The sequence below is a fragment of the Lepus europaeus genome, chromosome 7 (assembly GCF_033115175.1).
Source record: "Lepus europaeus isolate LE1 chromosome 7, mLepTim1.pri, whole genome shotgun sequence".
Taxonomy (NCBI): Eukaryota; Metazoa; Chordata; class Mammalia; order Lagomorpha; family Leporidae; genus Lepus; species Lepus europaeus.
Genome location: NC_084833.1, coordinates 13,822,258 through 13,843,117, shown reverse-complemented (window position 1 = coordinate 13,843,117; position 20,860 = coordinate 13,822,258). Strand labels below are relative to the sequence as shown.

The window sequence follows — 20,860 nt, the reverse complement described above, 5'->3', positions numbered from 1 at the left end:
GAAGGGAAGCACAGAAACTGCTAGTATTAAGACAAGGCCTTTTCCAGAATAAAGGCTTTGTGACTTTGAGAGGGCTCAGTGGAGACTGGATTGTGAAGTATGTATTTAGATCTTAATGAAAATTAGCTGCAGGACTTGAGGTTAGCATGGAAGTGAGCTTTCTTGGTAAAGTGAGAAAGACTAGAATTGTTCTGAGCTTGAGAAGGTGGAACACTAGATGAGGGTGGGGCGGGGTACTTAGACTTTGGACTCCAGTACACTCACTCTTCCTGATAAGAAGCCATAGAAAAACTGTTGACAAAATATATTCCTTTGATTTAGAAGCAAAATGACAACTGTGTGTGTTATGGTTGAACAAGAATAATTGCAAATATCAGTTAGGGAAATAAATGTCTTTATTTTCAAAGAAATATCTTAAGTTTCTTTTTAAAAAAGATTTACTTATTTATTTGAAAGTCAGAGTTACATAGAGAGAGAAGGAGAGGCAGAGAGAGAGAGAGAGAGAGAGGTTTTCTGTCGGCTGCTTCACTCCCCAGTTGGCGGCTGATCCAAAGCTGGGAGCCAGGAGCTTCTTCCGGGTCTCCAATGTGGGTGCAGTGCTCCAAGGACTTGGGCCATCTTCTGCTGCTTTCCTAGGCTGTAGCAGAGAGCTGGATCATAAGTGGAACAGCCGGGACTCAAACCAGTGCCCATATGGGATGCCGGCACTGTAGGCGGTGGATTTACCCGCTACACCACAGCGCTGGCCCCAAAATATCTTATTTTTAGAAGACTCTTCTGGCTTAAATGTTACATACTACAGTTCTAGAATATTATAGGTAGTGTATTTGATTGGTTGCTAATGTTCAGTAGGAGGGTCAGTATGGTTTTAAAAAAATTTGCATTGGAACTTTATTTTTTTAAGATTTATTTATTTGAAAGGTGTTAGAGAGAGGCCAGTGCTGTGGCGCAGTGGGTTAAAGCCCTGGCCTGAAGTGCCGGCATCCCATATGGGTGCTGGTTCGAGATTTGGCTGCTCCACTTCCGATCCAGCTCTCTTTTTTTAGAGCTGGACTAGAAGAGGAGCAACCGGGACTAGAACCCGGGGTGCCGGTGCCACAGGCAGAGGATTAGCCTAGTGAGCCGAGGCGCTGGCCAGCTCTCTGCTATGGCCTGGGAAAGCAGTAGAAGATGGCCCAAGTCCTTGGGCCCCTGCACCCGCATGGGAGACCCGGAAGAAGCTCCTGGCTTCTGGCTCCGGATTGCTGCAGCTCTGGCCGCCGTTGCAGCCAATTGGAGAGTGAACTATCACATGGAAGACTTAGCTCTCTCTGCCTCTCCTTCTCTTTCTGTGTCTTTCAAATAAATAAATAAATCTTTTTTTGGGGAAAAAAAAAAAGCAGAGAGAGAGATCAATCTTCCATCTGCTGGTTCATTCCTCAAATGACCACAACAGCTCGAGCTGGGCCAGGCTGAATCCAAGAGCCTGGAACTCCATCCAGGTCTCCCATCTCCCACATTAGTGGCAGGGGCCCACGCACTCAGGCCATCTTCCTTTGCTTTCCCAGGAGGAATAGCAAGGAGCTGGATCAGAAGCAGAACAGCTGGAACTAGAACAGTCGCTCACATGGGGTGCCAGCGTCACAGGTGTCAGCGTAACCTGCCATGCCACAACGCCTTCTTCTTCTTTTTTTTTTTTTGACAGGCAGAGTGGATAGTGAGAGAGAGAAAGGTCTTCCTTTTTGCCGTTGGTTCACCCTCCAATGGACGCTGCGGCTGGCCCATCTCGCTGATCCGAAGCCAGGAGCCAGGTGCTTCTCTTGGTCTCCCATGCGGGTGCAGGGCCCAAGCACTTGGGCCATCCTCCACTGCCTTCCCGGGCCATAGCAGAGAGCTGGCCTGGAAGAGGGGCAACCGGGATAGAATCCGGCGCCCCAACTGGGACTAGAACCCGGTGTGCTGGTGCTGCAAGGCAGAGGATTAGCCTGTTAAGCCATGGCGCCGGCTTTTTAAAAATTTTTTGACAGGCAGAGTGGACAGTGAGAGAGAGAGACAGAGAGAAAGGTCTTCCTTTTCCGTTGGTTCACCCCCCAATGGCCGCTGTGGCCAGTGCGCTGCGGCTGGCGCACCACGCTGATCCATAGCCAGTCGCCAGGTATTTCTCCTGGTCTCCCGTGCGGGTGCAGGGCCCAAGGACCTGGGCCATCCTCTCCACTGCACTCCCGGGCCACAGCAGAGAGCTGGACTGGAAGAGGAGCGACCAGGACAGAATCCGGCACCCGACCAGGACTAGAACCCCAGGGTGCCGGCGCTGCAGGTGGAGGATTAGCCTATTGAGCTATGGTGCTGGCCTATTATTATTAATATTAAAAATATTGCTCACTTTTATCTAAAAAGCAGAGAGAGAGAGAGAAATAATTTCTCACCCACTTGTTTACTCCCCAAATGCAGGCAATAGCCAGGGCTAAGCCAGACAGGCTGAAGCCAGGAGCCTGGAACTTGTGCTTCACCCAGCTCTCCCATGTGAGTAGCAGGAACCCAAGTACTTGAGCCATCATTTGCAGCCTCCTTGGGTGCATATTAGTGGGAAACTGGAATCTGAAGTGGAGCTGGAACTCAAACCCAATCAGATATGGGATGTGAGCATCTCAAACAGCAGCTTATCTACTGTGTCAAAGACCTGCTCCTTAACACATTTTTTAAAAAAAATTATTTTGGAATAGTTTTAAATTTACAAAACAAATTATGAAATTGTACAAAGCATTCACAAATACCCCCTATATAACTTTCCCTATTGTTAACATTAGTATATCACAATCTATAAACCACCTCCAATTTCCCCTATTTAAAAAATATCCAAACTTCTTCTATCATTCCCACTGTTTCCAGCTTCTAGTAGTTAATATTCTGTTCATATTGACAGTTTTCTTTTTTAGCTCAATATATGAGGGGGAACATGTATTTTTTTAAACGATTGATTTATTTATTTGAAAGTCAGTTACACAGAGAGAGAAGAGGCAGAGAGAAAGAGAAGCCTTCTATCTGCTGGTTCACTCCCCAATTGGCCACAATGCTGGAGCTGTGCTGATCCAAAGCCAACAGCCAGAAGCTTCTTCCGGGTCTCCCTCGTGGGTGCAGGGGCCCAAGGACTTGGACCATCTTCTGCTTTCCCAGGCCATAGCAGAGAGCTGGATCAGAAGTTGAGCAGCTGGGACTCCAACCAGTGCCCATATGGGCTACCGGCACTGCAGGTGGCAGGAAGCTTTACCTGCTGTGCCATAGCACCGGCCCTGAACATGTATTTCACTTAACATGATGTCCGCTCGTTCCATCTATTTTGCTGCAGATGACAGGATTTCATTTTTTATGGTCAAATAGTATTCCATAGTGTTTATATAACAATTTTCTTTATCCATTCATCTGATGATGGACACTTTGGCTGATTCCATATCTTTGTTTGTTTTATAAAGATTTTATTTATTTATTTGAGAGGGAAAAACAGAAATGTCTTCCATCTTCTGGTTCACTCCTCAAATAGCTGCAAGCAGCTGGAGCTGAGCTGATCTGGAGACAGGAGCTTCTTCTGGGTCTCCTACATGGGTGCAAAGGCCCAAGCACTTGGGTCATCTTCTGCTTTTCCAGGCCACAGCAGAGAGCTGAATTGGAAGAAGAGCCCCCAGCACATGAACTGGTTCCTACATGGGTGCTGGCACTGCAGAGGGAGGCTTAGCCCACTATGCCACAGCACTGGCCCTGTTTCCATATCTACTGTGAACAGTGCTGCAATAAACAGGGTAGAGCAGGTGCCTCTGATACAATGATTTGATTTTTTTAAAAATTTATTTTATTTATATAAAAGAGAGAGAGGTAGAGACAGAAAGGTCTTCCATCCTCTGGTTCTCTCTCCAAATGACTGCAACAGCAAGACCTAAGCCAGGAGCCCGGACCACCTTCTGCGTCTCACACGTGAGTGTAAAGGCCCAAGCACTTGGACCATCCCCTGCTGCTTTCCCAGGCACATTAGCAGGGAGCTGGATCAGAAGTGGAGCAACCAGGACTTGAATGCTGGCACCTCAGGCTTGTGCTTTAACACCCCTGGTGCCACAGCACCGGCCCTCATACAGTGATTTCAAGTCTTTTGGGTATATATCCAATAGTGGGGTTGCTGGCTCATATGGCAGTTCTATTTCTGATTTTTAAAGAAATCTCCATACTGTTTTCAATAGTGGCTACACTAATTTACATTTCCACTAAAAGTGTGTTAAGAGGTCCCCTTTTTCTACATCATTAGCAGTGTTTGTTACCAATTTTTTTTTTTTTTAATTTATTTTATTTACTTGGAAGAATTACGGAGATAAAGACAGAAAGAGAGGTCTTCCATTCTCTGGTTCATTCCCCAAATGGCCACAACTGCTGGAGCTGGGCTGATCCGAAGCCAGGAGCTTCTTCCGGGTCTCCCATGTGGATGCAGGGGCTCAAGCACTTGGGCCATCCTGTATGGCTTTCCCAGGCCATAGCAGAGAGCTGGATCAGAAGTGGAGCAGCCGTTACTTGAACCAGCGCTCATGTGGGATGCCGGCACTGCAGGTGGCAGCTTTACCCACTATGCCACAGCACCGGCCTCCCCCTACTCTCTTTTTGATAATAGTCATTCTAACAGGAGTGAGGTGATATCTCATTCTAATAGGAGCGAGATGATATCTCATTGTGGTTTTAATTTGCTCAATATACTTTTTTTAAAAAGCTATATAAAATCAATAGAATGAGGCCGGCACCGCGGCTCACTAGGCTAATCCTCCGCCTGTGGCGCCTGCACCCTGGGGTTCTAGTCCCGGTTGGGGCACTGGATTCTGTCCCGGTTGCTCCTCTTCCAGTCCAGCTCTCTGCTGTGGCCCGGGAGTGCAGTGGAGGATGGCCCAGGTCCTTGGGCCCTGCACCCGCACGGGAGACCAGGAGGAAGTACCTGGCTCCTGGCTTCAGATTGGCGCAGCGCGCCGGCCGTAGCAGCCATTTGGGGGGTGAACCAATGGAAAAAGGAAGACCTTTCTCTCTGTCTCTCTCACTGTCTAACTCTGCTTGTCAAAAAAAAAAAAAAAAAAAAAAAAAAATCAATAGAATGACATAGAAGTGGAAATTTTGTTTATTATTGCTTTTAGAGGGAGAGCATAAATATGTAATGTTGATGTTGATTTTATAATGAATAAATAGGAAGAAAGGAGGAGAGCTACCTTTGGTACTGGCTATGGAAGATAAAATTTCTTTTCCAAAATCCAGATTGGTAAAGTTTGGAAGTTTAGAGTTCTGCAAGAACAAGAGGTGGTTTTTGGTATCGTAGTTGACCTTCTTGATCAAGGAACCTTAGCAAATAGTGAAAGCTGCCTGTGGTTTTATATTAGTTCATGAAAACTAAACCATAAAGGGCAATAGAGATTGAAGCTTATAGGGGTTACAACTTTAAAGTCTTCTAGCCAGTTTTTAACATAGCCAGGATTTGGGCCCCAGGTCTTTTGACCCCTAGTCTGAGGTTTTTCCCTTCAGGAGCGTGAAAAATTGCTGTAGTTCTCAGGGCTCTGGAAATGGGAGAAGGGGAAGGGGGACAATTTATGATTTATTCATAAGCCGGCCCTACAGACTATATCATAATTCTAGTCCCTTGTGTTTGTTGTAATATTAATAGCTTTCTGTGTGCTATGCAAGATGTTTTTCTAAGTACTTTACATGGATTGTCTAATTTAATCATTGCGACCGTACTATGTATTTTTTTTTTTAAGATTGATTTATGGCTGGCGCCGTGGCTCAACAGGCTAATCCTCCACCTAGCGGTGCTGGCACACCGGGTTCTAGTCCCTGTCGGGCACACCGGATTCTGTCCCGGTTGCCTCTCTTCCAGGCCAGCTCTCTGCTGTGGCCCGGGAGTGCAGTGGAGGATGGCCCAAGTGCTTGGGCCCTGCACCCCATGGGAGACCAGGAGAAGCACCTGGCTCCTGGCTTCAGATCAGTGCGGTGCACCGGCTGCGGCGGCCATTGGAGGGTGAACCAACGGCAAAAGGAAGACCTTTCTCTCTGTCTCTCTCTCTCTCACTGTTCACTCTGCCTGTCCAAAAAAAAAAAAAAAAGAAAAGATTGATTTATTTATTTGAAAGGCAGAGTAAGGGGGCTGGTCCTGAGGCATAGTAAGCTAAGCCTGCACCTGTGGTGCCAGCTATGCCAACTCGTGTCCCGATTGCTCCTCTTCCAGTCCAGCTCTCTGCTTCAAATTAAATGTCTTCAGCTATTTTATAGTAGAATAAATCATTCCAGAGACTATGCTATTGGTAAATGACTTTTTTCTTCTGCTGCTGCTGGTTGGCATTGTCTAATTGTTTCGTTCTTCTGGGTGTCTGATTCAATTTAACTTCAGAGTTCTTACAGAAAAGACTGAGTTTTTATCTTTGTCAGTGCATGAGTGAAGGAACCTTTCTGGAGACTCTAGGTTGTAGCAGAAAGGTGTTTTTTTTTTTTTCCTCAAAGATTTATTTTATTTATTTGAAAGAGAGAGAGATAGAGTCTTCCATCCACTGGTTCACTCCCCAAATGGCTACAACGGCTGGAGCTGAGCTGATCCAAAGCCAGGAGCCAGGAGCTACCTCTGGGTCGCCACGTGGGTGCAGGGGCCCAAGGACTTGGGCCATCCTCCACTGCCCTCCCAGGCACATTAGCAGGGAGCTGGATCAGAAGTGGAGCAGTCAGGACTCGAACTTGCACCCATATGGAATGCCAGCACTGTAGGCCGGGGTGCTGACACACTGAGCCACAACATCAGCCCCCAGAAAGGTTTTTTGAGTGTGGGTGGGATCCAGTAGCACAGGACCTGTGGCATATTAAGAATAAAACTGGACTGTTCGCTCAGCTCTCTGCATCTTTGCTGAGCCGCCCGCCTGGCCTGGCCAGGTGTACTCTCCACTCACCCATGCAGCCCCGCTCTCCCCCAGTCTGAGCCACTGGGCACTCCCTCTCAGGTCCTGTCTGGAGAGGTGCCCATCCATTTTTACGGATGTCCCTACCCTAATAAACTTTGCTACTTTTACCTCCCACTAAAAAAAAAAAAAAAAAAAAAAGAATAAAACTGGGGCTGGCGCCGTGGCTCACTAGGCTAATCCTCCGCCTGTGGCACCGGCACCCTGGGTTGGGGCACCAGTTCTGTCCCGGTTGCTCCTCTTCCAGTCCAGCTCTCTGCTGTGGCCCGGGAAGGCAGTGGAGGATGGCCCAAGTGCTTGAGCCCTGCACCTGCATGGAAGGCCAGGAGGAAGCACCTGGCTCCTGGCTTCAGAGCAGCGCAGCGCGCCGGCCGTGGCGGCCATTTGAGGGTGAACCAATGGAAGGAAGACCTTTCTCTCTGTCTCTCTCTCACTGTCTAACTCTGCCTGTCAAAAAAAAAAAAAAAGTAAATAAAAAAGAGTAAAACTGGGCTGGCGCCGCTGCTCACTTGGCTAATCCTCTGCCTGTGGCGCCAGTACCCTGAATTCTAGTCCCGGTTGGGGTGCTGGTTTCTGTCCCAGTTGCTCCTCTTCCAGTCCAGCTCTCTGCTGTGGCCTGGGAAGGCAGTGGAGGATGACCCAAGTGCGTGGGCCCTGCATCCGCATGGGAGACCAGGAGGAAGCACCTGGCTCCTGGCTTCGGATTGGCGCAGCATGCCAGCCATAGCGGCCATTTTGGGGGTGAACCAACGGATGGAAGACCTTTCTCTCTGTCTTTCACTGTCTAACTCTGCCTGTCAAAAAAAAAAAAAAAAAAAAAAAAAAAAGTAAAACTGGCTATTCTCAGAAAATCTAGTCTTAGAGGAATGACATGTTTCACTTTGTATACCCCCTTTCTCATTTTGGGAATTCCTTGATGGTATTTTTTTTTTTTTTTTTTTTTGACAGGCAGAGTGGGCAGTGAGAGAGAGAGAGACAGAGAGAAAGGTCTTCCTTTTTGCCATTGGTTCACCCTCCAATGGCCGCCGCGGCCGGTGCGCTGCGGCTGGCGCACTGTGCTGATCCGATGGCAGGAGCCAGGTGCTTCTCCTGGTCTCCCATGGGGTGCAGGGCCCAAGGACTTGGGCCATCCTCCATTGCACTCCCGGGCCACAGCAGAGAGCTGGCCTGGAAGAGGGGCAACCGGGACAGAATCCGGAGCCCCAACCGGGACTAGAACCCAGTGTGCCGGCGCCGCAAGGCGGAGGATTAGCCTATTGAGCCGCGGCACTGGCCAATTTTTTTTTTTTTAAGTGACAGCAAGTGTAATTCACATATTAAGTAGTAAACCTGGGAACGTGTTGGACTGCATTTATTAAGACGTTCCTAACTTCATCTGCCAAAGCTAATAGTTTGCAGACTCTGGTCTTTAGTGCAGTCTTTTATGAAGTATTGTTTTTCCTCTAGTCTCTTGAGTTTTGAGATCATTGGTTTTCTGTAGCTTCCCTAACAGCTTCGTTCTCTTCCCCACCATGCTTTTCTACACATTCTCCCACTTGTATTTAGACATCATGGATAGCTCTTTAGCCTAAAGAAAAATGGAAATCTTTTCTTTCCCTGTTTTCTTGTAGTGGTTAGCAAGAAAGCTTTCAAAGGTTGCGGGGCACTGGTTGGTGTTATGGCTCGGCAGGTAGACCCCACCACCTGTGATATCAGCATGCCATATGAGTACCAATTATTGTCCCAGCTGCTCTACTTCTGATCCAGTTCCCTGCTAATGGCCTGGGAAAAGCAGAGGAAGATGGTCCAGGTGCTTGGACCCCTCCCACCCACGTGGGAGACCTGGATGAAGTTTCTGGCTTCTGGTTTTGACCTAGCTCAGACCTGACCATAGTGGCCATCTGGGAAGTGAACCAGTAGATGAAAGATCTCTGTCTGTCTCTCCCTTTCTCTGTAATTCAGACTTTCAAATAAATAAATTTTAAAATAAATAAAGGTTGCAGGGCAGGGGGGCTGAACCATTCTTATACTTCACTTGTTTTTGGACTTGACCACAAGGCCTAGTTAGAGAATGCAGGCTTTCGAATGTCATAGGTATCTTTACATTTAGAATTTGTATTGACTGTGAGTCCTTGGGTAATGCATCACCTGTGAGTCTGTTTTCTCATTTGCCATAAAACTAATTTTCTTAGGATTGTTGTAAGGATTACCAGAATAATAAATGTAAACTACTAATTGTTAGTTCTTTTCACATTCCTTTATTGAACTGTGAGGGTCTTCAGTAAGGAATCAAGAATTTACTATATCAGATGCGTAATGCTGTGATAACTGCCAGGCACTAGAAAAGCCACCTCTGTCCCAGAAACACTGGTCTAGGTGGGACCGCCTAGTAAGTGGATTTGAAGTAGGGAAACCAGCTCATCTACTACTTAGAACCCTGCTATGTTCTTGATTCAGTTAATTTCATTAGTAATTCACAAGATAGTTTGGGGCTGAGACATTACCATGAAGTCATGTATTTGGAAGATATAAACTAACTCTTGAAATAACTTAATACTTCACATCTGTATAGTACACATTATCTCACCTGATCTTACAGCAAGTCTGAATTGGACTGGGCTCAGAACTCAGCAGGGACTTACTGCCGTCGTTCACAGTGGCAGGACCAGGACTGGGACCCGTCTTCTGAGTTTTATTTGTCCCCTACAGCTTCTCCTGCTCTCTTTAGGCGGAAAATCTCTCGATTCTTTAAGACCTGAGAGTCAAATCTTGTCTTTCTATGTTTAGCTATGCTGTCCTCTTCTCCAAATTAGAGCTGGGTGGCTGGGTGGTGAGCTTTAAAGCCACGAAAATGAAGGAAGCTAGTATTTCTCAAGTTACTGTTTTTTCTCTCCATTTCTTCCTAAGTCCCCTTATTGAATTAAAGGTACAGGGGCAAAAAAGTGGCCGTTTATGACAGAGTGACAACTTCTGTCTTCACCAAAGGCTGTTGTCAGTGTATGCTCCTGGTAGTGGTAGTTTGAGCTTTTACTAGCAGAGGAAGATTACAGGGCAGAGGCTGCAGAGTGACAACTACAGTGCAGGCCCTTTTAAAATTCACGAACCAAAAGAATCTCTCTTGAGCTCAGAGTCCTTTAGGTGTGGAAAGTTCATAGGTCATGGGGATTAAGGGGGAGAAACTTTTTTTTTTTTTAAACAAGGAGAGAAAAAGAGAAAGACACACACACACACTGAGGGAGGGGAGAGATAGATCTTCTATCACTGGTTTACTCTCCAGATGGCCACAACAGCCAGGCCTGGGCTTCTATAGCCAAAACCAGGAGTCTGGAACTTCCTCATGGTCTCCCTCATGAGTGGCAGGGGCCCAAACACAGCAGCAGCAAGCTGGATTTGAAGTGGAGCAGGCAGGACTTGAACCGGCACTCTGATATGGGATTCCAGTGTTGCGAGGCAAGGCTTAGCCCACTATAATGCAATATCCTCCCACCCCCGCTTCTTTTAAAATATAAGGATACTTATTAAAGACCTTTGAGTGGTGTGTTGGAATGTAGGGTGGGAATATGGGAAAGTAGCAATGGGCTTTGCACTGAAAGGAAGGCCAGGAATTGATAAATGATTGTGGGAGCCTAGAGCTGGGGTAGGAGGAGTTTAGGGAATGGGTACCATACTCTTGGATTAGGAGATTGAATTAATTCAGGAATTTATTGGGCACCTGTTTAATCAGTTTCCTGTGAGTACTCTTGCTTACTGAATGCTATATGCTCTAAGGCAAACAGGCCCAAGCCTTTGTGCCTGGTAGGGCTCTGGGGAGCGTGGGAAAGGCAACTGAAGCAAAAGGCTCAGCCTGGGCCAGTCCCCACATGTCTTCCTCACTGCAACTATTGCATTGGTTTCTCAATGTCTTTGTGGGCATGCTGGGACTGGGCTTTGAGGTTTCTGTCTTAGGGGTGGGAAGGAGGGGGGAAGGGCATTCTAACAAGTCTTTCCCCTTCAATTTGGTTGCTGGGAATTGAAGATAAATGGGCTTCTAGCTATATTATAACTTGTTCCTAGTTCTCTATGAAAGTACAAGTAGAAGAATTCTGACTTGACTGTAAAATCCAAGTTTTAATGAAAATTATATCCAAGGTCCAGGCATATGAACAGAGCAATGTCCAAAGGGCATTTGTCATATTAAGCAATTCCATGTCATATTTTAAATTACTCCCTTTCAATTTTAATGCCTACCCTTGCTCCTCTTGTTTTTTGCTTTTTTTTTTTTTTTTTGGATTGGGTGTATTTTATTTTCCTCTCATTCCCATTTTTCTTCCCAATATTTCTGCAGCTCTCTCCTTCCTGCTTCCTCCTTGCTGTGGTGGCTGGGATGCTTCTTCCATGATTGTTTTGAATCTAGACTGGGCTGTTCTCTGTGTTAAATCAATCAGTTACGACATCTTAACAGGTGTGTATGGAAATATGTTTATTAAGAGTAAAACATTTTTAAATGACTTTTTTCATAAGGGTGGATGAGCATGTGGGAAATATGGGAGAAGATTTATTCTAAAATTTGCTTTCAACAGTGTATTTTTGGATTTACCATAAAGTCTTCCTTAACTATAAGAGAGAAAACCCACTAAGTCTAACAGTATGACTGTCTCTTCATTTACTAGTCAACTTATTGTTTGAATAATAAGGGTATGGGAAACTCTTCATTTCTATTTAACTGTCATTTGTTGTATAAATATCATATATAACTCTCCAGAGTCTGAGATGTTTACCATGAATTGGAACAGGTTAAGATATAAAAAGATAGTTTATGAACCTCCTGCATGGCTACAGAGATGGAGGAAGCTCCAGCCATTGACATCTCGAGGTAGGATGTGAGCTACTTCAAGATACAGTTTCAGAGTTTGAGCCCGGTGATTGTTTTCGTATATTTCAAGAGGTGAAGATCCTTGCAAAGAGTGCCTTTTTACATTTAGAGTTTTTTGTGGTTCTTTTGTTCTCTTCTCTCCATTAATGAAGGCACTTGTTTTCCCTTCAGTGTTGTAGTATAGTTTTAGGAAGTAGAAAGGCTGCTTCATGCATGTATTAAGCATGGAGGCCTTAATCTTACATCCTTCCTTTAATAGTGGGAAGTTTTTTTACTACTTCCATTTCTTAATGGACATTTTAATTTAGCATATTCATTTAGTATATTTTGCCACGTGTGTAGCAGTTTCAGTGTTCAGGTTTGGGAGACATTGAGTAAAATCTGTACTGCTCCCTTATCTCCAGAAGTGGCTTGTCCAGTAGGACAGAGAGTACTTTTCTGTACTATGGAGTTACAACTTTAATTGGGATGATACCAGCAAAATTTTCTAGGGAAAAATAATCTAATCTCATGTCCTGGCAACAGCACTGAACCACTTTATCCCTGTCCTACCAACAGTACATACTTGCATCTAGTTGCCCCTTCCTTTCTGTAGTTAATTCTGTTAGGGTATTGAGGAGGACAGTAGGAGAAGGATCCTGCTTGAGCAGACACTGGTGATGGGCTTGGTGGTGGCTTGCTTTCTGCATTGCAATAAAAGCACAGTAGAGCATCTTTGGCTCCGGGATTGATAATTCACCTGTCTTCTCTGACCTGTGACCTTTTCTCTCCTTTCTCCTATCGTTTCCCAGTAGTGTGAAGTGAGGGAGGCCTCTCCCTCCTTCCTCCTCCCTCTGTGATCCGCCTTCCCTTTTACCCTGCCCCGTGGCGGCTCCTCCCCTTACCTCCATGGACGACTCGGAGGTGGAGTCGACCGCCAGCATCTTGGCCTCTGTGAAGGAACAAGAGGCCCAGTTTGAGAAGCTGACCCGGGCGCTGGAGGAGGAGCGGCGCCACGTCTCGGCGCAACTGGAACGCGTCCGGGTCTCGCCACAAGATGCCAACTCGCTCATGGCCAACGGCACCCTCACCCGCCGGCATCAGGTAACCCCTCTCTCCATCAGACCTGCAGGTAGGAGTTTGGCCTGGTCACAGCAAAGCTATGATTCTTCTTGGCACGCTTCTGTCCTCTTGGTGATGGACCGTCCAGTGCCCATGCTTCATGACTCTTTGAAGGGGGGATAAGTACTGATTAAGAGATGAGGCATGTTGCTTCTATGCTTAGTTGAATGGATTTTCTGGGTTAGGATGCAATCCCTGTAATTGTAGCAAGTACAGCTTGGAGGTATACTCAAGTTACTTGTTTTCTGTGATTATTTTTTTTTTTTCTTCTTGGTATCAAAAGCTCAGCAAAGGAAATTTCTGCTCATTAGTTGGGGAAGCTGGGCCTCTTACGCTCTCAGCTCCAGCTGAGTCTCCTTCAAGGGCCAGTCTGTTCTCAGAAGGTGTGGCAGTGTCTATAAATTGTGTATTCTTGCTCCTTATGGTCCTGTGTGCTCTTTTTGGTGCTGTATAAATCATGTCTGGGAGGAGGGGGTCATTGTTAATTCTGTTGGTTAGAGTTGGAGAGAGAACATCATGCTGCTGTTTAACCCAGATAACCACAGGAGCCAGTGGTCTCTGGATTGGCAACTCTGTGATGTGACTTGGGAGAGTTGGTCTTAGAAATGAGAAGTATCTTGTGTTCCCTCTGGTTTTTCTAGTCTGACCTGACTGTGATGTAATCTGTCTGAGTTTGTGGTGTGTGTGTGTGTGTGTGTGTTGGGGGATAGAGAGGAGGGAGGCATTATATCTTTTTTTCTTTTTTTTAAGATTTGTTTATTTTTTTGAAAGGCAGAGTTAAAGAGAAGCAGATGACTAGAGAGAGAGAGAGGTCTTCCATCTTGCTGGTTCACTCCCCTGATGGCCACGATGGCTGGAGCTGGGCCTATCCGAAGCCAGGAGCCTAGAGCCTCTTCCTGGTGCAGGGGCCTAGAGACTTGGGCCATCTTCTGCTGCTTTCCCCGGCCACAGCAGAGAGCTGGATCAGAAATGGAGCAGCTGGTACTCGAACTGGCACACATATGGGATGCCAGCACTGCAGGCAGTAGCTTTTACCCGCTATGCCACAGCGCCAGCCCCAGCATTACTTTTTTTTTTTTTTTTAAAGATTTATTTATTTGAAAGACAGAGTTACAGAGAGGTAGAAACCGAAAGAGAGGTCTTGTATCTGCTGGTTCACTCCCCAGATGGCTGCAATGGCTGGAGGTGCGCTGATCAGGTGCCAGGAGCCCCTTCCGGGTCCCCACATGGGTGCAGGGGCCCAAGGTCTTGGGCCATCTTCTACTGCTATCCCAGGCCATAGCAGAGAGCTGAATCGAAAGAGGAGCAGCTGGGACTAAAACCGGTGCCCATATGGGATGCCAGCACTTCAGGCCAGGGCTTTAACCCGCTGTGTCACAGCGCCGGCCCCCCAGCATTACATCTTTTTTTTTTTTTTTTTTTTTGACAGGCAGAGTGGACAGTGAGAGAGAGAGAGAGAGAAAGGTCTTCCTTTTCCGTTGGTTCACCCCCCAATGGCCGCTGCGGCCGGTACACTGTGCTGATCCGAAGCCAGGAGCCAGGAGTTTCTCCTGGTCTCCCATGCGGGTACAGGGCCCAAGCACTTGGGCCATCCTCCACTGCACTCCCGGGCCACAGCAGAGAGCTGGACAGGAAGAGGGGCAACCAGGACAGAATCCGGCACCCTGACCGGGACTAGAACCCGGTGTGCCGGCGCCACAGGCGGAGGATTAGCCTATTGAGCTGTGGTGCTGGCCCCAGCATTACATCTTAAGAGATCCCTCTGATTCCTGGGTGGTAACTAGAACAGTGGTCATGCCCCATTATTGATTATTGTTTAATATAGTGAGATTCCTCATGCCAAGGAGTTTTACAGTTGGGTTATAGGAAAATAGAGTACAGGGTTAGAATGAGATGTATATATTGAAAGGGTAGAGCAGGACTACTCAAGCTTGGAGGTGGTGGGGAATTCCAGGATTTAGCACATAGTTTCTCTTTTCTTACTCTCTTATTTTTAACTTCTGCTCAGCTATGAAACCACACCCTTCCTTTTTCCTGAAAGTAATGTTTAACTTCCTCTCCCTGCAGCATTACACTCTGTATGTAATAGGAGGGTTGTGGGAGGAGTCTCCCGAGGTGGCCGTATTAAGAGGAATATTTTGTGTAGTGTATTATTATTAAATTATTTTGTGGTACTTCAGACAGAACAACTCAGGGATAACATCTTGGAATGTGGTTCTAGTAACTAACGTAGATGTTGAAAGTTCAGTTTTGGGAGTATTAGGGTACCTGCTTTCTCACGTTAGGGAGGAAGACTCATCTCTTGCTTCTTTCTTTTAAAAGCTGCCTACAGTGGGAGTTTCCAGTAGTATCAGAGCATGAAGATTCATGGGAACAATACAGAGGCTTTTGGAAAACCCCTGATATAGCCTTTCCAACTTTCCTTATATTCTTTTTTTTTTTTTTTTTTAATTTGACAGGTAGAGTTAGACAGTGAGAGAGACAGAGAGAAAGGTCTTTCTTCCATTGGTTCACCCCTGAGATGACTGCCACGGCTGGAGCTATGCCTGTCCGAAGCCAGGAGCCAGATGCCTCCTCCTGGTCTCCTATGCGGGTGCAGGGGCCCAACCACTTGGGCCATCCTCCACTGCCCTCCTGGGCCACAGCAGAGAGCTGGACTGGAAGAGGAGCAACCGGGACTAAGAACCCAGTGCCCATATGGGATGCTGGTGCCGCAGGCAAAGGATTAACCAAGTGAGCCGCGGCGCCGGCTCCATCTTACTGCTTTCTAACAAGATGACCTGTAGGGAAACTTGGATAAGTTCTCTGCTGTTTACTTGGCATATTGTTGAGTATCTATTATGTGCCAGGCACTGCTCAAGGCATTAGGGATACGTCCTTAAGCAAAACTGACCAAAAAGCCCTCATGGAATTTCTGTTCATACATTCTAGAGACCCAGTCCATCAGAGTTATAGGCCTGATTGCCATTTTGAGCAAAGTGCTAAGACTAAGAAACAATGTGGTTCTTTTATGAGTACTGACAAGGATTCCAGACCACAAATACCTTCTTGAAAGCCCTTTTCCTGTTTGGAAAAAAAGATGCTTGTATTTGATAGAGCAAAAGAAGGCCACAAAATGAATTGTCTTCTTGTGGGCTGTATTTCAGAACGGCCGCTTTGTGGGCAATGCTGACCTTGAAAAACAGAAATTTTCAGATTTGAGAGTCAACGGACCCCAGGTAATTCTTTTGGCTTGAGGCTTAACTTCCCTAGCCTATAAGAGCACGTTGGTGTCTTGTGAAGTGCCTGGCACATTGTAAACACCTTTTAATTAGTTTATTTCATTTAGGGAGATAAGAAAGTAGAACTGCAAACTGTATCTGTAGTTTTGTTTGAAATGACTTTTAATGATCATTGACCTTTTTTTTTTTTTTTAAAGATTTATTTATTTATTTGAAGGTCAGAGTTACACAGAGAGAAGGAGAGGCAGAGAGAGAGAGAGAGATCTTCTATCCGTATCCGTTGGTTCACTCCCCAGTTGGCTGCAATGGCCCGAGCTGCGCCAGTCTGAAGCCAGGAGCTAGGAGCTTCTTCCATGTCTCCCATGTGGGTGAAAGGGACCAAGGCCTTTGGCCATCTTCTACTTCTTTCCCAGGCCATAGCAGAGAGCGGGATCTGAAGTGGAGCAGCCGGGTCTTGAACCAGCACCCATATGGCCAGGGCTTTAACCTGCTGCACCATGGCGCCGGCCCCGATCATTAGCTTTTATCACTCTCTCTCCCTTCCCTCTATTTGATCTCTAGGTTTGGCATTCTTCCCCACCCCCCCTTTTTTTTTTTAAGATTTATTTATTTTATTTGAAAGTCAGAGTTACACACAGAGAGAAAGAGAGGCAGAGAGACAGTGAAAAAGAGAGAGGTCTTCCATCCACTGGTTCACTTCCCAATTGGCTGCAACCGCTAGAGCTGCACCGATCTGAAGCCAGGAGCTAGGAGCTTCTTCCAGGTCTCCCACGTGGGTGAAAGGGCCCAAGCACTTGGGCCATCTTGTACTGCTTTCCCGGGCCATAGCAGAGAGCTGGACAGGAAGTGGAGCAGCTGGGTCTTGAACTGGCACCCATATAGGATGCAGGCACTGCTAGCAGCGGCTTAACCCACTACACCATAGTGCCGGCCCCTGGCATTCTTCTTCTAGAGAAAGCATGCTTCTACTTTGCAGAAACCCCTACTTAAAATGTGACTGGTCTTGTGCTTTAGGTATTGTTTGGAGGTTAACATAGAGCTAGTCAAAAGAAGACTCCTAATGGGGTTTTCTTTTCTTTTTTTTAATTTAATTGTATTTATTTTAAAAGTATATAGAGAGACAGAGACAGAGATCTTTTGTTTGCTGGTTCACTCTCCAGATGTCCACAACAGCTGGGGTTTGGCTAGGCTGAAGCAAGGAACCCAGGAACTTGGCTGGATCTCCATTTGGGTGGCCAGGACCCACGCACTTCAGCCATCATATGTTGCCTCCCAGGGTGTGCATTATCTGGAAACTGGAATGGGAAACAGCTGGGACTCAAATCCAGGCACTATGATAAGGGATATAGTCATCCCATGTCATGTCTTAACAGCTGCACCAAACACTTGCTACCGGTTTATCTTAAAAGTTCTTTACTGGGTGAGCTACTCTTTTCAAGGGTCACTCAGATATAGATGTAACTATAGTTAACACAGCTCATATTCATTTAGATGACCAGAATTGGGAAATAAAATCTGCTTTCTCTGTCATTTGGATGTCAGTATGGCTGTTGTTAACTCAGTTCATGTTTCTTAAATGACTTGTACTGGGAAGTTATATACACTGTCTTTTATTTTTGGAAGACTTACTTATTTATTTGAAAGGCAAAGAGAGGGAGGGAGAGAGTGATGGAGGGAGAGAGAGAGAGAGAAAGAGAAGAAAAAGGTGTTCCATCTGCTGGTTAACTCACCAAATGCCAGCAACAGCTGGGGCTGAGCCAGACAAAAACCAGGAGTCAGGACCTCTCTCTGGGTCTCCCATATGGGTGGCAGGAATCCAAGTACTTAAGCCATCACCAGCTGCCTCCCAGGCACATTAACAGGAAGCTGGATCAGAAGCATGGAGTTGTGGGGACTTGAACCAGGCGCTGCAATATGTGATGTAGGCCTTTCAAGTGGCAATTTAACCCACTGTGCCACAACACCCACCCCTCTACTATCTTTTTGTGCAAGTTAGAAAGATGATAGATGCTGCTTTCTAAATATATAAAGATCTATGGAAAATGCATGAGGAGTCCCTGTTTCCAGGACTACTACTACTTATTGGGTTGGATTTGATGATACATAGAGTTTGATAGTAACTTCTTCCTTTTTTTCTTTTCCATGTAGGATCACAGTCACCTTCTTTATAGCACCATCCCCAGGATGCAGGAGCCGGGGCAGATTGTGGAGACCTATACAGAGGAGGACCCTGAGGGAGCCATGTCTGTTGTCTCTGTGGAGACTTCAGATGATGGGACCACTCGGCGCACAGAGACCACAGTAAGCATAAGGTCTTGGAGTGACAGGAGAGGTCTTCCTATAGTCTCCACTAGGGAGGTGGGGTTAAAATCTTACTTAGGGTAGATGAAGGACCACAGTAGTGATGGCAGGTGATTGCTGACCAGATGGAAAAGAGATATGGGAAAATCTAATGGAATTAGAGACAGTGTATCAAGGTCTGTATTTAGCTTCCTTTACAGTTGTAGTGCTGCTGGGACCATTTTCTTGCTTGGAGACTTTCTTTTTTCTTCTTTTTTTTAAGATTGGTTTATTTGAGAGTAGAGTTACAGAGAGAGGGAGAGACAGAGAGGTCTTCCATCTGCTGCTTCACTTCCCAAATGGCCGCAATGGCTGGAGCTGGGCTGATCTGAAGCCATGAGTCAGGAGCTTCTTCCAAGTCTCCCACGCAGGTGCAGGGGCCCAAGGACTTGGGCCATCTTCTACTGCTTTCCCAGGCCGTAGCAGAGAGCGGAATTGGAAGAGAAGCAGCTGGGCGTGAACTGGTGCCCATATGAGATGATGGTGCCGCAGGAGGAGGTTTTGCCCACTATGCCTAAGCACCTTGCTTGGAGACTGTGTATAAGATAGAAGGAAAGAAAGGTCGATGGTAGATTGTAAGGAATTTCTACATAAAGTGATCTAGAGGTGGTATTTGTTTCTCTTCTCATAGTGATCTAGAGTTTAAGCTTATCAGTCAACTTTCTTCATTAGTTTTCCTTTTTCATGTTTCTTTTTGAAGGTCAAGAAAGTAGTGAAGACTGTGACGACACGGACTGTACAGCCAGTCCCCATGGGACCAGATGGGATGCCTGTGGATGCTGCGTCAGTTTCTAACAACTATATCCAGACTTTGGGTCGTGACTTCCGCAAGAATGGCAATGGGGGCCCTGGTCCCTATGTAGGGCAAGCAGGCACTGCTACCCTCCCCAGGAACTTCCACTACCCTCCTGATGGATATAGCCGCCACTATGAAGATGGTTATCCAGGTGGTGGTGACAACTATGGCAGTCTGTCCCGGGTGACCCGCCTTGAGGAGCGGTATAGGCCCAGCATGGAAGGCTACCGGGCACCTAGTAGACAGGATGTTTATGGGCCCCAGCCCCAGGTTCGGGTGGGTGGGAGCAGTGTGGATCTGCATCGCTTTCACCCAGAACCTTATGGGCTAGAGGATGACCAGCGAAGCATGGGTTATGATGACCTGGATTATGGCCTGATGTCTGATTATGGCACAGCCCGTCGGACTGCGACACCCTCTGACCCTCGCCGACGCCTCAGGTAGGCAACATTAGAGGAAGATAAGGGTATTTCCAAAACAAGGAAAAGGGGTAGCTTTTCTTTCTGAGCCTTTGAGGGATCAGAGATATTCGTGGCTCCTTCTCCTATGCCTTTTTTTTTCCCTCCCTGTGGAAAGCCTTATTTTTTCCCTTTTTAGAGTTTGCTTAGTATTGACTTACTATTGTCTTTTTTGCATTATGAAAGTTAGGTGTTCTAATTACAGAAAATGATTTGTGGTGGCTATTGGTCTGTGTCCTAAAGGATGAATTTTGATTGTATGCTACGGTTTCTGCCTTTCTGGCTAAGATCTGACCCTTTCTGGTGATAGAGAGGTGCCTGTTGCCTGGACTCATGGAATATTCCCTGTCTTGTTCTTGGAATTTCCTTAGCTTCTGGTTTGGTATTAAGAATCGAGTTGAGGGGCCAGCATTGTGGCACAGTGGGCTAAGCCTCTTCCTGCTTGCTGGCATCCCATATGGGTGCCAATTCATGTCTTGGCTGCTCCTCTTCTGATCTAGCTGTCTGCCATGGCCTGGGAGAGTAGTAGAAAATGGCCCATGTGCTTGGGGTCCTGTACCCACATGGGAGACCCAGAAGAAACTCCTGGCTTTGGATCTGCCTAGCTCCAACTGTTACGGCCATTTGGGGAGTGAACCAGCAGATGGAAGACCTCTCTCTGTCTGTAACTCTACCTCTCAAAAGAAGAGTTGAGTTTTAGGCTTTTGGAGCCAGAAGAGATAAGGGTGTATATAACAATTCTCACAGTGGTTCTAATCTGTGTTAAAAACAGATCTTGACCTCATATGGACCCTGACAACTTTGTGCTTAGTGTCTTACATATGATTATAAAGTGAAGCGGGGGTGGCATCTGTGAGGGGTGCATTATCAAAATGCTGACAGTTTCCTAAGCAGTTGCGTACTCTGAGTTTTCTTGTTCTTGTGTATTCTTTGGTGATATGAAAAGGCAGTGAATGATGTTTGGACTGGTAGATGTGTTGCCTTGCTGCCATGATAGAATGTTGTAGAAGGGGGTTGGTAGATGTTTTCTAAAGGACCTGTTTTAGGCTTTGTGGGCTATATATCATAATTCTTGTCAAATGTTCTGTTTTTTTTTTTTCTTAAGGTTTTAAAAATTTTAACTTATATGAAAATAAGTTTGGTTCATGAGCTGTAAACCCTGCTTTAGAATTACCAGT

The 20,860-nt window shown here is 46.2% G+C and overlaps 1 protein-coding gene across 13 annotated transcripts in view; it reads left to right on the top strand.

The window, feature by feature from the left end:
* The window catches only part of CTNND1 (catenin delta 1), a 65,598-nt gene that overhangs the window by 21,630 nt on the left and 23,108 nt on the right, over positions 1-20,860 (top strand). For 8 of the 13 annotated variants that reach the window (XM_062196107.1, XM_062196104.1, XM_062196105.1 and 5 more), the window contains exons 2-6: positions 11,239-11,355; positions 12,558-12,849; positions 16,014-16,085; positions 18,237-18,389; positions 19,129-19,664. In XM_062196107.1, the coding sequence (XP_062052091.1) occupies positions 12,655-12,849; positions 16,014-16,085; positions 18,237-18,389; positions 19,129-19,664 (956 nt within the window). In that variant the 5' untranslated portion in view covers positions 11,239-11,355; positions 12,558-12,654. The other 5 variants (XM_062196101.1, XM_062196102.1, XM_062196106.1 and 2 more) reach the window with 5 other exon arrangements.